Here is a 13,633-nt window from a genome sequence, read left to right as displayed (position 1 = left end):
AAATTACTTAAAGCAAGCTTTACAAATTGTTTTATTTCTATTTTCTGATTTCTCTTTTAGGAGACACAATAGTACGGAGACACACTATAGAGATTGCAGAATTTTACCGGGATCTCTTGGCAAAATCTCTATATGGTCGTTTATTTAGCTTTCTAGTTAACACAATCAACTGCTACCTCCAAAATCAAGATGAGACTGGCAGGTATGATTACCATTACAAACTAATATCTGTGTCATTATCTGTTCAAATTCAAATTCATAATAGAAACATGGTGCCATCATTTAATGCATTTTATGATAGCATGAAACTGACACTTGAATCCTTAATGCTCACTGGTCATTCCTGGAATGTTTCAAGTTGCTTCCTCAATTACAAGTTTGTTTGTTTACTTGTTCACATGGCTGAATATGATAATTCAGCCAATATATATAAATACAGTTATCTGCATTGGTGGTTAGAGTTAGTAGTCTTTTAAAAGTTGACAATACAGAATGAAGTAAGCCTTTCAAAAAGCAAAAATCTGCTTGATGTTTGGTTTGTGCAGAATATGCTAGTTTTGCCCCCCAAATTTCGACCTTAGCACTGGTTATTAAAAACAGAATTTTGTTCAAAGGCATTAAAATGAATGTTTAAACTTCACTTACTATTGAATACAAGTTGCTATCCAATGTGGTTTTGTGGAAAAAAAAAAAGAATGCTAATTAGCCTGCATCACTGTCAAATATGCATCACAGTCAAGAAACAGGAAAGAAAAATAAAAAGAAATCTCAGTATAATCAAAGTAGCAAACTAAGACAGGAGACCTAATTAGATGAGCATATGCATGTATGTGACTTAACCAAGATTTAGCATCTCATATGTGCAGGTGGACTTTCTTATGAACATCAGGTACAAGATGTCTTGGCATTAATGATAAATGGAAATCCACAGAAGACAGATGTGGGACTTCCAAAAAGGAATAAATAATTTTTCCTTAAACTGTATCTGGCTTGGCTTCAAGGGATAAATATTTATCAGGTGTAATCTTCTAGAGTTGTTAAGTTCGAAGACTTTGCAGTTATTATTTTTTATTATTTTATTCTTGTCATATTTGTAGACCAATTAGTACTAAATCACATTTCTCTTCTTTAATCTTGACTAAAAGAAAAGGCTACCGTACCTGAGAACCTCAGAGTGTTTTGCACAAAAAAAAAGCTTTCCCTAGTTGTATAAAACACCAGAATGCCTACCTTCCCACTGGAGGCAAAGGAAAGGTTTTCCAGTAATCCTGAATGTTTTTATTTGCTGTTTCTGACTGTACAGCCCCTTAGAATTGCAGGCACCTGGACAATCAAGCTAAAGCTACTTTCCAATCCATGTGTTAATTTGAAATACTGTGTTTATAAGGAAGGACAGTGGCATTGGTCATGTTCAATTCTTCCCCATTCATTCCTGTACCTTATAGGCTTAGCTCAGCACTTGTCTGTCTCAAACAACAATACAGCTGAGGTACAGTGAGCTCATTTGTAGTGATTGTTGAGGAAAAAAAAAATTAGAATCAGCATATTAAAAATCTCTGAAAAATATTTGAAATTTTTTTAAATGTGAAATTGTGCTATTTTGACATTCCACATCTCACACTTTTTCAAAGTAGGGTGTTGTGTATCTCTGTTGTTCAGTAATGTGACTTCTAGATATCACAGGATCTTAAAATATTGGAAGTCAAGTCAGTTTGTCAATTGTTTACCTTGTATTCTCCTCTTATTACAATCATATGTGCCTGAGGTGACCTGTGGAAATATTTCTTTGTGAAATTATTTTCACCCGTCTGGTAACTTGTAGGCTGTGTGATGTTGTAAGTCCTAGCTAAAATGCAACAGCTGTTTGATGTTGTCAGGAACAAAGAATTTGCAATAGTTTTTTATTATACATATACTTGAAAAAGTGGAATTCTTTGTTGAGCTTGGCTAATGGGAACTAATAAGCTAAAGATATATTGGCAGTGCTGACAAGACATTACATTTTAGCAGGCCAAATTCAGCCTAAGGTCCCTTTCCAAACTTGAAGACAAATAGCTTATTTTAAGTAAAAATGAAGTTAATTGTCCCTCATTGATATTTCAACCTCAGTTGCATTTGCCAGCTTGAGATAGGAAAACACCTCCCTCCATCTCCAGCCTTCTTTTTGTCCAGACTAATCATATTGATTTACCTGTCATAGTAAATCAAGGCATAGCACAGGTTAAGATGCAATTTGGATTAATGCAAGTCATTGCCTGGATCTGTGATTTGTGGTTTGGATTTATTTCATATACGTTTGAGCAAATCCAGCAATTAACAGTTTTTATCTCCAGTTTGGTGTGCTTTTAATAAACCTGTACTTAAAAATCCACCAAAGATCTCAACTATCATGGCTAAATAAGGCTGACAGATTTCAGGCCACGCTTTATTTCCTGGCTAGAGAGTTGCACATTTACTACTTCCTGGACAGGATGAAACCCTCATCACAAATCTGCAATAACGTTTCTAGCTCAGTTCTCTTGTTTTGTTGTGAGGTAGCTTAACTCTACTTCCATGAGAATTTATGAAACAATAAAATTAGATTTATTGGCTTGGTAACTCTAAGAAACTTCTGACCTTGACATTTTTGAGGAAATTAGTTACTTGTTTTTAACTTTAAGGTGAAGCTACTAGGATTTTTTCATTAATATTGATTTATATTTACCATGAAACAGCTTGTGGCTGGTTTCAGGCAAAGTAAATGTGATGACTGCCATTAGATCTAAGGGAAGGGGAGATGATTTCATGAAAAGCTGCAAAGACCATGCCCTAGAGATAGAAAGTATAGAGAATAAAATTGTTGCCCTAATCCAACAAATGCACTACTTTATAATACCATTCAATAAATACGTACTAAGGGTTTTTAATGACAATGTAAAGTGAAATAATACACCTTCAGAAATGTTGTTTGCCTTCATAAGAAGTCAAGATGGAACTAACTTATAGCCATTGATGCTAGTTTGTACTGGTTGCAAAGTACTTTGAAATTGATTACTTTATTCATCTTACTTGATATTTTTTTCAAAGAAATCCACTGGGGAGAAACTGTTTTTTGTAATTGGAAGTTAGAATGGAATTACAGGAAAGCTATGAAAATTTCTCACAGGTGTTTATCGTTTTGTTTTTTTTCTAATGATTACTACTTACGTTCACTCATTCATACAATGACTTTGTAGTCCAATTATTTTATCATTTTAAAAGTCGTCTATGTGATCTTTTTCCCAAGACTGTTAACTCTTAAAAGTTGACTTCTGTTTTTCTTCCATTCAAATGTATATGCTGATTTTCTGTTTTTAGCTAAAAGAGACTAGAGCTGTCAGGATTGCCTAAATGTGGCATTTCAATGTATTTAATTGCACTTTAGGGAATTTGGATCTGATGGTCCAAATATTAGTAAATCAATATCATGAGATGGTGTGTTAAGAATGCTTGACTTATTCTTTAACAGGACTTTGCATTCATGGAGTTTTAAGAATGCCTGTGAACTCTTTTGAAATATATATATTTTCTATTTTCTTATGAAAACCAAGCTAATTAGATGTCTTTGCTTTAGAAAATCTAGATATTGTCTTCCCTGTCTGCTATTAAGAAGAAGGCACTTTGTTTTACCTAGTTAGCAAAGAGTCTCTCTGTTATGTGCCCTGAAGATGGGGCTAATGCCAATATACATGCTGTGTTATAGGTAAGTAAATGATGCTAGTGTTCAGCTAGGTGCTCTGTCTGTAGGTCAGCCATAGGACTTTCCTTTTTCAAATATAGCATATAGAATATTCCTATATCTGTATTTTCTGAAAGCTTGTGTGTTCTGGCCATGTAATCTTATTCCCAGTGCAGTTTGAGTATTGCCAGAGAGTAGCAGTGCAACATTTATGTGGGCAAAGGAAAGATCTCCCAAGTCTCATTCACTGAATTTTTAATACACTTCATCTGATTTATACTATGATCATGGGTGAGATATTTCTGAAACAGAAGTCTGCCCAACTTAAAAAAAAATAAAAATCTGAGCATACACTAAAACTTTTATTCATCTATTATTGAACCCCATAAAAGCATGCAGAGAATGCAGGAGGAAGAGGGGCAGTTCCTATTCAGAATATGAGCCCACAACATAATGAGAACTGTCTGTATGTGAACATAGGGGAAACTTTAAAACATACAAACAATACAAAACATCTAATGCAAAATTGTGTGTAATATTACTTTGAGATCATACAATATTCTGTGTAATATCATATTTTGAGATCTGCTTCAGTCTGGATCATTTCCAGAGTTTTATTAAGCAAGACAGCACCATGTCTTAAAGCAGATTTTGCTTTAAAGGTAAAAGTGTATGTAGAGAAGTGTATGTGCTAGTGATGAGAGGGCTATAGATCTTGAGTCTATTAACAAAAGCATTTCTTCTTTTCTACCATACTTGTCAAGTTACTAAAGGAAATGTCTGTTAGATGCAGAGTCAGTATTCCCTTTTACTGTGTCCATCCACTGCCTATCTGTACCTCTCACACTTGGTTAGAGTAACGTTAAAAGAAAAATGGCAGGTGTTGAGTAAAATAACTGGGAGATGTGGAAAGGTCACCAAGTCTCTGAAAAAAAAAAAAAAAAAAAAAAAAAGATCAGAATTTAAACAAAAATCTCAGAAAAGTTGCTCTCAAAAGTCTCAGAAATTGTTTTGTTTGAGTAACTTTTTGAGATGAAGAACATTTACAACTGTACATCAGCCCATGTCTGATGAGCATCCTTCAGGTGCTGTATTTATGACAGCAGGTGTAATCTGTCCTCCTGGGAACACTGAGGGGGTCTAAGTAGGATTCTGAGTGTGGCAGCTCTCAGCTGAAGGCTTGGTTATGTATCTCACCCTAGAAATATTCAGTCATTAATCACTATTGCATCTGGTTTATCCAGATCAGACATAAGTGAACTAGTTTCCTTCCTCGTTAGTAGCCTAAGTTGGAAGAAGAGCAAGAAACATTATATCTGGGGCAGATGAAAAGACATGTTAGATCAGACTGCCTCAACAGATTCACTTCACTGCTTTGCGTAGGCACATTATGAAAAATAAAAATGGGAATGAACCTTATGGATTTCAGAGCTGAAAACCATCTGGGATGAAAAAAGAGTGATCAAATAACATCCTGTAGGCTTGTCTGAAATGATGGGTCAGAAGTATTGTAAAGGGAATTCTGTTCACCTCTACCAGAAATGGCAAACGGGTTAAAAGTATCTCTTGATGAATGGCAAGATACCTGCCAAGACAGTAGATCATCAGACAGGATGTCTGGTATATGTGTATTGTTTTTAAGAATTGCCAAGAATTTTTATGCAGTTTCTTTACAATGCAACTTCTAAGTGTACAAGATCAAAAGGTGTTTCTAGTCTGTGAGGAACATATATGCAGAGGGAATCATTCTGAAGAAAAAGGAAAAACCAGAGACATTGTAAAATATTATTGGTTGAAAGGCTGTTTTGTAAAATAACAAAAATCAAATCAGATGTAGTTAAGGTCCATTGTGTGTTTTAAGTATTCACAGCTATGTAGTGGTGTCAGAGATGGAAACTTTCTTTAAATATTGGCAAACTACTGTTTTCCTAATTTTTATGCTAAAAAAGTACTGTGAAACCTGAAAAAAAATTGGTCATATTACCAATACATTAATAAATACTACACAAAAAGAAAGTACTACTTTATAATTGAATCTCATTTCCATACAGAATACAAATGCATAATCTTCTCTTACTTTCCAAATAAACACATAATATTACATAATGTAATTGAAATCTCAGTCCCCTGTATCTTATGATAGCTATTTAATTTATACATATTAAATATTGAATGTATGAGAAATAATGTTGAAAAGTGTAAATGATGTTTATAAACCAGTAAAAAAGTACAGTAAAATAAAGGAATAATGTAGAACAAAAAGTGCTATTTTCTAATATTTGTTCTTTTGGACATGGGCAACATGCCCTTTCATTTGTAAACATAGGATCATTCATGCTTTATTCTGCCTTGGGGATCTCTGCTATGATTAATTTAAGAAAAGTAATTTTACTGGAATTAATATGATTGACAGCTACCCAAGAAACTATATATGGACCCTCCCTCTAAGGATAAATGTAGTATAGAACAGAGAAAAATAAAATAAAGCCAATCTTTATATGTAATTACAAATAAAACATTTAATTTGGTGTTGCCCTGTCTGTTGCTATTTAATTTGCAAAACTGGGCAATATTTAGTACAGAAAATTACTGTCATTCTCAGTGAAATTTTGCATATAAACCCACAATACAATAATAAATTATCACTATTCTAGGGATACAGAGCCTTGTTCGTTATATTTGCCCTGTAGCCAAGATATTAATTAGGTAAAACCTTCAGCTCTTTTCATGTAGTGTGTGCATCTTCTAATAATACAAGGCAAAGATTATCAGGTGAAGTTCATCAAAATACTGGACTGACATATTTTCCTGTTTAACAAAAAAAAAAAAAAGTACATCTCCATGAAAATCAAAATATTTCATGGAAATCTCACCGTTTTGATAAAGAATATTACATGAAGTAGTCAATAGGCTGGCTGCTAAGGCTTTTCCTGGGAGTTCTAGAAACTAGAGCACTAGGTTCTTGTTTTGCCTAATTTATAATATTTCCATAGGTCAGTTTGTTTTTCACTTTTCTTTATGCAAATGTTTACGTATTTCTTGAGAAAGAGAGACTAATTTGACTAAATAACAATCATGGCTCTCAGCTGGGATGTAAGCAACCAAGCCTCAAATCCAGGGGTAAGCTGTTGCATCAGCATTATGTAGATCTTAATAATTGTGAAATACGCGATATTTCAGTGTTGTATTGCCTAGCAGTTCCTGTTACACTTTCTTATGAGGAAGGCAATAGCTAATAACAAAACACTAAAGTAAAAATGAAAACCTATCAAGTATCTTGAAATTCCAAACTCCTTTTTTTTTTTTTTTTTTTTTTTCTAGAACTTATTCAAACAACATAATAATTCTGGCTTTTGAATGTTATTCAGAGGTACTTTATTTTTAAAATGTTTAATTCTTTATAAAAATGGACCAGTCTTGTTGAAAACACATTATGACAAGGAATGCACATCCATCCCTAATCAGTAACACTTGAGAATGAGGCTTACATTTTTAAACACAATTTAAATCACACGCAGAGAAGGAGGTAGTGATATATTTTTATGCTTCATGTTGTAGAAATTCCCTTGGAGGCTAATCAACCTCATGATAACCTCTTCTGCCCAACAAAGTCATTCTAGACAAGATTTATTATGCAACGTCCAATGTCTGACATTTATGCATATAGCCAGTCTCGTGACGATCAGTAGTGCGTTGAACTAGTATGCCTTAGAAATGAAGACAAACTTCATGGATATCATTTCTGAAGAAGGCTCTATTAGTCTCTGAGGACTGTTTTTTTCTAGTCTGTTTTATAGTAGTCATTTTTTATTATTATTATTTTACTGTTTTGTTTGTTATATAGGATTTGTTTTCAGGGCTGGATCTTTGCCTAATTGAATGGTAATGTTTTATTGACTATAATAGAACTGTACTGAAGTACTTTGACAGTGAATCACTTTTTTTTTTTTTTTTCCTTTACCTTTATATCTTGGTATGCACATAGATTTAGGCAGAGAAGAAGTGTGAAACAGGAAGCAAAAATATGGAAGGAAAACTAGATCTCAGAAGCAGGAGGCTGCAATATTACTTGTATGCATGCAACCTCATACATTTACAAATTATGTTGGAAACGAGAAAGGAAAACTCATATGCTTTAGAAAGTGTCCATATCCTTTCTCATGAAACCGAAAGATTTTTCCTTTGCTATTTTTTCCTGCTCCAAGAGATCTATTGGAAGTGGAAGTGGAAGTCTATAGTGGAAGGTCGTTCATCCTGCTAGCAGATCATTTCACACTGAAGAAAGTCGCAATGCATTCATATAGGCAAACTGAAACTTTTTAATGGCCTCTTTTCATTTTCTCTCTCTAATGGTAATGTGAAGAACATGAAGAAAAAGCTCAGCTTCAGCAAGCCCAGCCCTTTCATATAATTTTCTCAAATCCTTCCAAAGCAAGCAATAGACTATACCAAAACATCAATTTTAATCCCTGTTAATGACCTTAGGTTCTTCTCCAGATCTGGATGACAATGGCTTAGTCCCAAGTAAGTACAGAGTAATAACACCTCCGTCCTTTTCCAATTTTTCCTGTTCAAATCCTAGGTGACTACCTAGGATTTTCCAAAGGACCTACCTATCTTTCCACAAGCCCTAAGTAAAAGCCCTTCCCTAAATACATACAGTGGTGTATGACAAATCAGATGCACAGCCAACAAACATTTTTTTATATGTACAAAAAAGAAACATCTGTCTTCTTCATGCCAAAATCTTGACTGTTCTTTCTCCTGGGAGATGTAACCTCTTGTGCAGCCTGAGCTCATAACCTCTGCTTGATGCTGGCCGTGAGGACGTTGGCTTAAAGGGTTTCCCTTGATATGCATTTAGTAGGAGCAGTTCTGACTGTTGGGGAAATAGAAGCTGAAAGGGGTGACTGAGTGCAACCAGGCAACTTTGAAACTCCCGCAGTGGCTATTCTTCATCTGAATGAATAGATATCTGCATCTTTAGAATCTGAATTTAAAAAAAAGCATTTTTTTTAATTGTCCTAAAACAATCTGAAACCTCATTTTTTTATTTATGCTTGTAGATTGGTAGGTCGAATGTTGGTTGTTATGTTGTATATATAGTCTGCATGAGTGTTTCATACCATGTTTTTGAAATGAAGGCTGTTTTCATCCTAGAGCAGAAGTACTGTTGTCAGAAACAACAGATATATTATCATCTTTCTTGAATTCTTATTATCTGTTTGGTTTTTGTTTTTTTGTTTGTCTGTTTGTTTTTTTCCAGTGACCAGATATTTGAAATTGGAATACTGGATATTTTTGGATTTGAAGAATTTCAAAAGAATACTTTTGAACAGGTAAGCAGCTTTGTTTTGCTGAATTTATTATAACTGTCGTTCATCTGTAAATGTGTTTTGTTTTGTTTTTGTGTTTGGTTTTTTTTTTTAGCCAAAAGAAGTGTTTTGATCAGAATAAAAATGTCAAGGAGAAGAAAACTTGCATTTAAAATATTTTTCTTAGTCTTCCTGTATGGGTCTGAATTAAAATCCAGGCTTTCTAGTGCTATTAATCATTTTAAAAGAATCTGGTAAACATGTATCATAATGATTTGGAAGAGGGGTAGTATCAGCCTTGAAAGAAAACCTGAGGAAAGTACTTAGTGTTGTCTGTTTTCATGCTTGTGGAAGTGATACTTCAGCTAGGTCAGTGAATGGGATGACAATAGACAGGATTGGGAGAAAGATCAAAAGGTCTTCAGATGCTTTACAGAGAATTAAAAAAAAAAAAAAAAAAAAAAAAAAAAAAAAAAAAGAAAATGCTCCATTATGTTAAGTGCATAATGGTTCACCTCTGTGTGACTCTTCAACAGGAGACTTTTTTAAAGTTGAATTACATCCATGAAAAATAAATTAAACTTCATCTCAATTAATGTTTGAAAATCCATTTAAATATCAAACATTTCTTGAAAGTGATAGAACTGTTTGCCCGCCTTTGACACTAGTCTCATAACACCAAAGTTCTTGAGAAGTGCATATTCCAAAAGCAGTAGCAACTCTATACAACACGCTGAAGATGTGTAAGTAAGTTATTGTTCAGTTGTTCATTCATTCTCTTATGCAGCAGAAGAAAATTAAAGCATTAGGAAGAGGACAACAAAGGCAACAAAGGACTTACTATTGTTTGAAATCAGAATTTGCCCATTCATCTCAGTTAATCCATTGTTTTATGGCTCAACTTTATTTTTCTAGTGAAATAATAGTCATAGTACTGCTTCAGTTCATTATGTGTGGAATGTTTACTTGTCCACACAATTTCCAAAAGTCCAAAAGCATAAAACCTCTGCCTTCAAAATAGCATATAAGAATACAATAACACATATTTCCAGTTCTGCTCTTGCAAAACTGTTTTTGCTGTTACAGTTTTGCCTAGCTTGAAAACTTTGTTGGATTGAATCCTACAGATGCATGCCAATGTTCAGAGTCATTTACTCTGTGTGAATATCTTCTTTAGGTGAAAATATCAAGTGAAAAATAGGAAACATTTTGATGGACCAAAAACATGCAAAAAAAAAAAAAAATCCCATAAAACGTATTCTGTGCTTTTAAAAGAATCTCAAAGGAGAGGAGTGTGCCTTGGGCCTTTTTTTTTTTCCCTTTGGCTCTGTTCTGTTTTTTTTTTTTCTTATGAAACATATATAAGTTCTGTAACAGACATCTGATAAAATACCATGAATTCCACTTTCTAGAGTAAGCCATTTTCTGCTAAGTGACTACATAAGATGCTTGAGGAGATACAAACAGAAAAACTTGTAAAAGTAGTTTATTTTATGATTTCTGCATAGCAAGCAAGGTACTTTCAAGGTCAAGTTTGATTTTTTATTTTATTTTTTATAAATACATTTCAGAAGACATAGACTGTCCTTCTCCTTGGACTGAGTGGGTTTTGTTGAGTAATATTGAGTAACATTGTGAGTCATTACATCAGAAACTAGTCAATTGCATTCCTTAAAAGACAGAACAGTGGTGAGGGAATTACAGAGTTCATTTTTATGAAGACTCTGTCATGTGGTTAACACATCAGATTCCTGAAGCAATAGGTTGCAGTATGAGCAAACAGAAGCAGTTTGTATCTCCACACGATGCAATTGTGCAGACATACCCCAAACAGCCTGCACTCAGGAGCCTGAGCTGTCTAACCTAGCTCAGTATCCTGCCTGGGCTCGTTAACCCTGTTGATAAACAGGTGTGTTAGCCTAGATAGGGTCCTCATGCAATGTATTGCATCATGTCTGCAAACATGCCCAGTGTCAAGGCCTGTGATTGCAGAACGTTAACATTAAATGGGCCTAGCAGCTGAACAGTGGAGGAGACACAGAAAATACTTTTTTATTAGATTTTGATTAATATATTTTAAAATGGCATAGCAAAAGTAATTTGGTGGAAATTAACCTTTGGTTTCAACATAGTATAAGAGAAGGAATTCTTTGTGATATCTGTTTGCCTGCTTTCTTGAAAAGAAAACAACAGCAACAAAAAAACCAACCAGAATTATTTTCATGAACGCTTAAAATCCCCTGACTTATGAAATCTTGGGACATTCCAAGCAGATGTGTGAATCTTGCTGGTACTTCAAATTGGGTTAATTGGTAGACATTTTAATATAATATTTAAGAGAACAATATGGTATTAAGTCATATGTCAATTTAAGCAATATGTTTAAATAGACTGTTTGTAGACATTTCAGGAAGAGAGAGATGAATAAACCAAGTAGAACAACAAGATCACTCCAGTGAGTGTGTTGGAACGTTAAACAAAGAATTGGACTGGTAACAGTTTATGAACAATGCACAGGACAAGGTGTGAAAGAGCTAGAAAAGTAAGGTTAACTATGTCTACAACAAGAATCTGGTAACTTCTGCAGGCAAAAAAGTGTGGCTGATGGTTTACAAGGAGAAAAGTTTTATAGATGATTATAAAAAAGAAGGTATTAGAAGTTAAAAGTAGTATTATTTAAGTGTTAAGTTTTGCTTGCACTTGGCATGCATTAGTAAGCCTTCATTATGTAGGAACATGTATCTGTAATATATTATATTTAAAACATGGTAGCAAAAATAGTATGTGATTATTTTTGAAACAATGTTAGTGAATGAGTTTATAGAATAAATGATAGTGAGCAGAGCTGGGCTTTCTGGTATGAAACTCTTACAACACAGATTTAAAAACAGAGCACAATATTTTTAGAAGCTGTATTCTGAGGGAGTTGTTGCTCAATGAAAGCTGAAAGCTTTTGAATTACCAGGAGTCGGTGAGTTACTGGTCATCAGCTGAGCTATGATAAATGACTACACTTTCAGCTCACCCCAATTACAATTTACAGTCACTTCTTAGCAATGATCATTAGCTTGGGAACAGCATTTTCCTAGAGCAGCTGTATAACTGCTGTTCCAGAACAGCTTTATATACAACCACACTGGAATGTGGTTTGGGCAGGATCTCTTGGTCAAACTCAAACACAAAAAGGAAGCATATGGAGATTGGAAGCAAACTGGACGTATATAAGTCCATGTACCATGATGGGATGCACCAAGAAGTGCTGGAACTGGCAGAAGTCCTTGTGAGGCCACATTTGATAGACTGTGATCAGTAATGGTGACAGGAAGAAGTGCCTAAAGATTGGAGGAAAGCAAATGTCACTCCTATCTTCAACAAGGGCCAGAAGGAACTATAGGCTAGTCAGCTTCACCTTAATCCCAGGAAATGTGATGGAGCAGCTAATCCTGAAAACCATTTCCAGGTACATGAAGGAGAAGAAAATTATCAGCAGAAGTCAGCATGGATTATCAGAGGCAGTTCATGCTTGACCAGCCTGATGAATTTTCATAATGAAATGGCAAGCCTGATCATAGAATCATTGAATCATTAAGGTTGGAAAAGAACTTCAAGATCATCTGGTCCAACCATCCACCTACCACCAATATTATGGTGACTCTGCCACCTCCCTGGGCAACCCATTCTAATTCCTAACCACTCTTTCTGAGAATAAATTTCTCTGCATTTCCAACCTGATCCAACCTGGTGCAGCTTGAGGCCATTCCCTCTAGTCCTATCTCTAGTTATCTGTGAGAAGAGGCCAACCCCCAGCTCATCAAAACAGACTCTAGTAGAGATTTTCCTCTCTGATATTTGTCAAGGGGTAAAATGAAAAAGTATTTAACTTGTGGTAAATAACGTATTTAGCTCTTGCATGGTATTTTGCCTCTGTAGTCCTCTTAAGCTTTGCAAAGAAAGTATAAATCATAACTTTTTTTTTCTCTTTTTTTTTTTTTTTAATAGGAAATACAACCAATTTATCTGAGTTAGGACTGAAGGTTACTGAAATAGTTAAATGTCTGTTGACTCCCATTCTACTCAATACCCATTAAAGTGTGTGCAGCATTACCTGTGTGATGCAGCAGAGTGCTGGGAGAAGCATGGCTCCTGTAGCAGCACGGTGCTGCACTTCTCTTGCCATAGGAGTCAGCTGACTCCAAGAGCAAACAGAATTGCCTGCTCCACTCAGGGCTTCAGTTCAGTTCCAAGTCACTACAGTAAAGTGAAAGAGCTTGTACAACCCAGCTATGTTCACAGGAATTTTAGCTTACATTTATTATTAGGTGCTGTAAATCTTAATTTCTCAGTGGGTTATTTCTTTAGTTAACTCTGCTGAGACCTCCTTTGATTTCGTCATGTCACCTTCCCCAGCTAAAAGAGCCATAACGTTTTTTGTTAATTGATTATTTTCCCTCAGCCATGAGCCTGTTTCTAGCTATCTAAATGTAAGGTCATGTTGCCTGTTATGTAGATAGATGTGCATGAATAGATAAACGTTACATAAATTAACTTTTCTACAGTCATTACAGTCTCAGTGATAGCAGATGGGAGGTCACATACACAAGTGTCTGCATTCAGGCAGTCC

At 34.8% G+C, this 13,633-nt stretch overlaps 1 protein-coding gene across 6 annotated transcripts in view; it reads left to right on the top strand.

Moving 5' to 3' along the window:
* The window catches only part of MYO16 (myosin XVI), a 376,631-nt gene that overhangs the window by 249,991 nt on the left and 113,007 nt on the right, over positions 1-13,633 (top strand). For all 6 annotated transcript variants that reach the window (XM_084526026.1, XM_084526029.1, XM_084526030.1 and 3 more), the window contains exons 20-21: positions 61-202; positions 8,964-9,036. In XM_084526026.1, coding sequence (XP_084382152.1) covers positions 61-202; positions 8,964-9,036 — 215 coding nt within the window. The remainder of the gene's footprint in view (positions 1-60; positions 203-8,963; positions 9,037-13,633) is intronic.

Source organism: Aythya ferina (assembly GCF_964211825.1).
Source record: "Aythya ferina genome assembly, chromosome: 1".
Lineage (NCBI taxonomy): Eukaryota > Metazoa > Chordata > Aves > Anseriformes > Anatidae > Aythya > Aythya ferina.
Note: the sequence above shows the minus strand (reverse complement) of the source record. Positions and strands in the feature narration are given on the sequence as shown.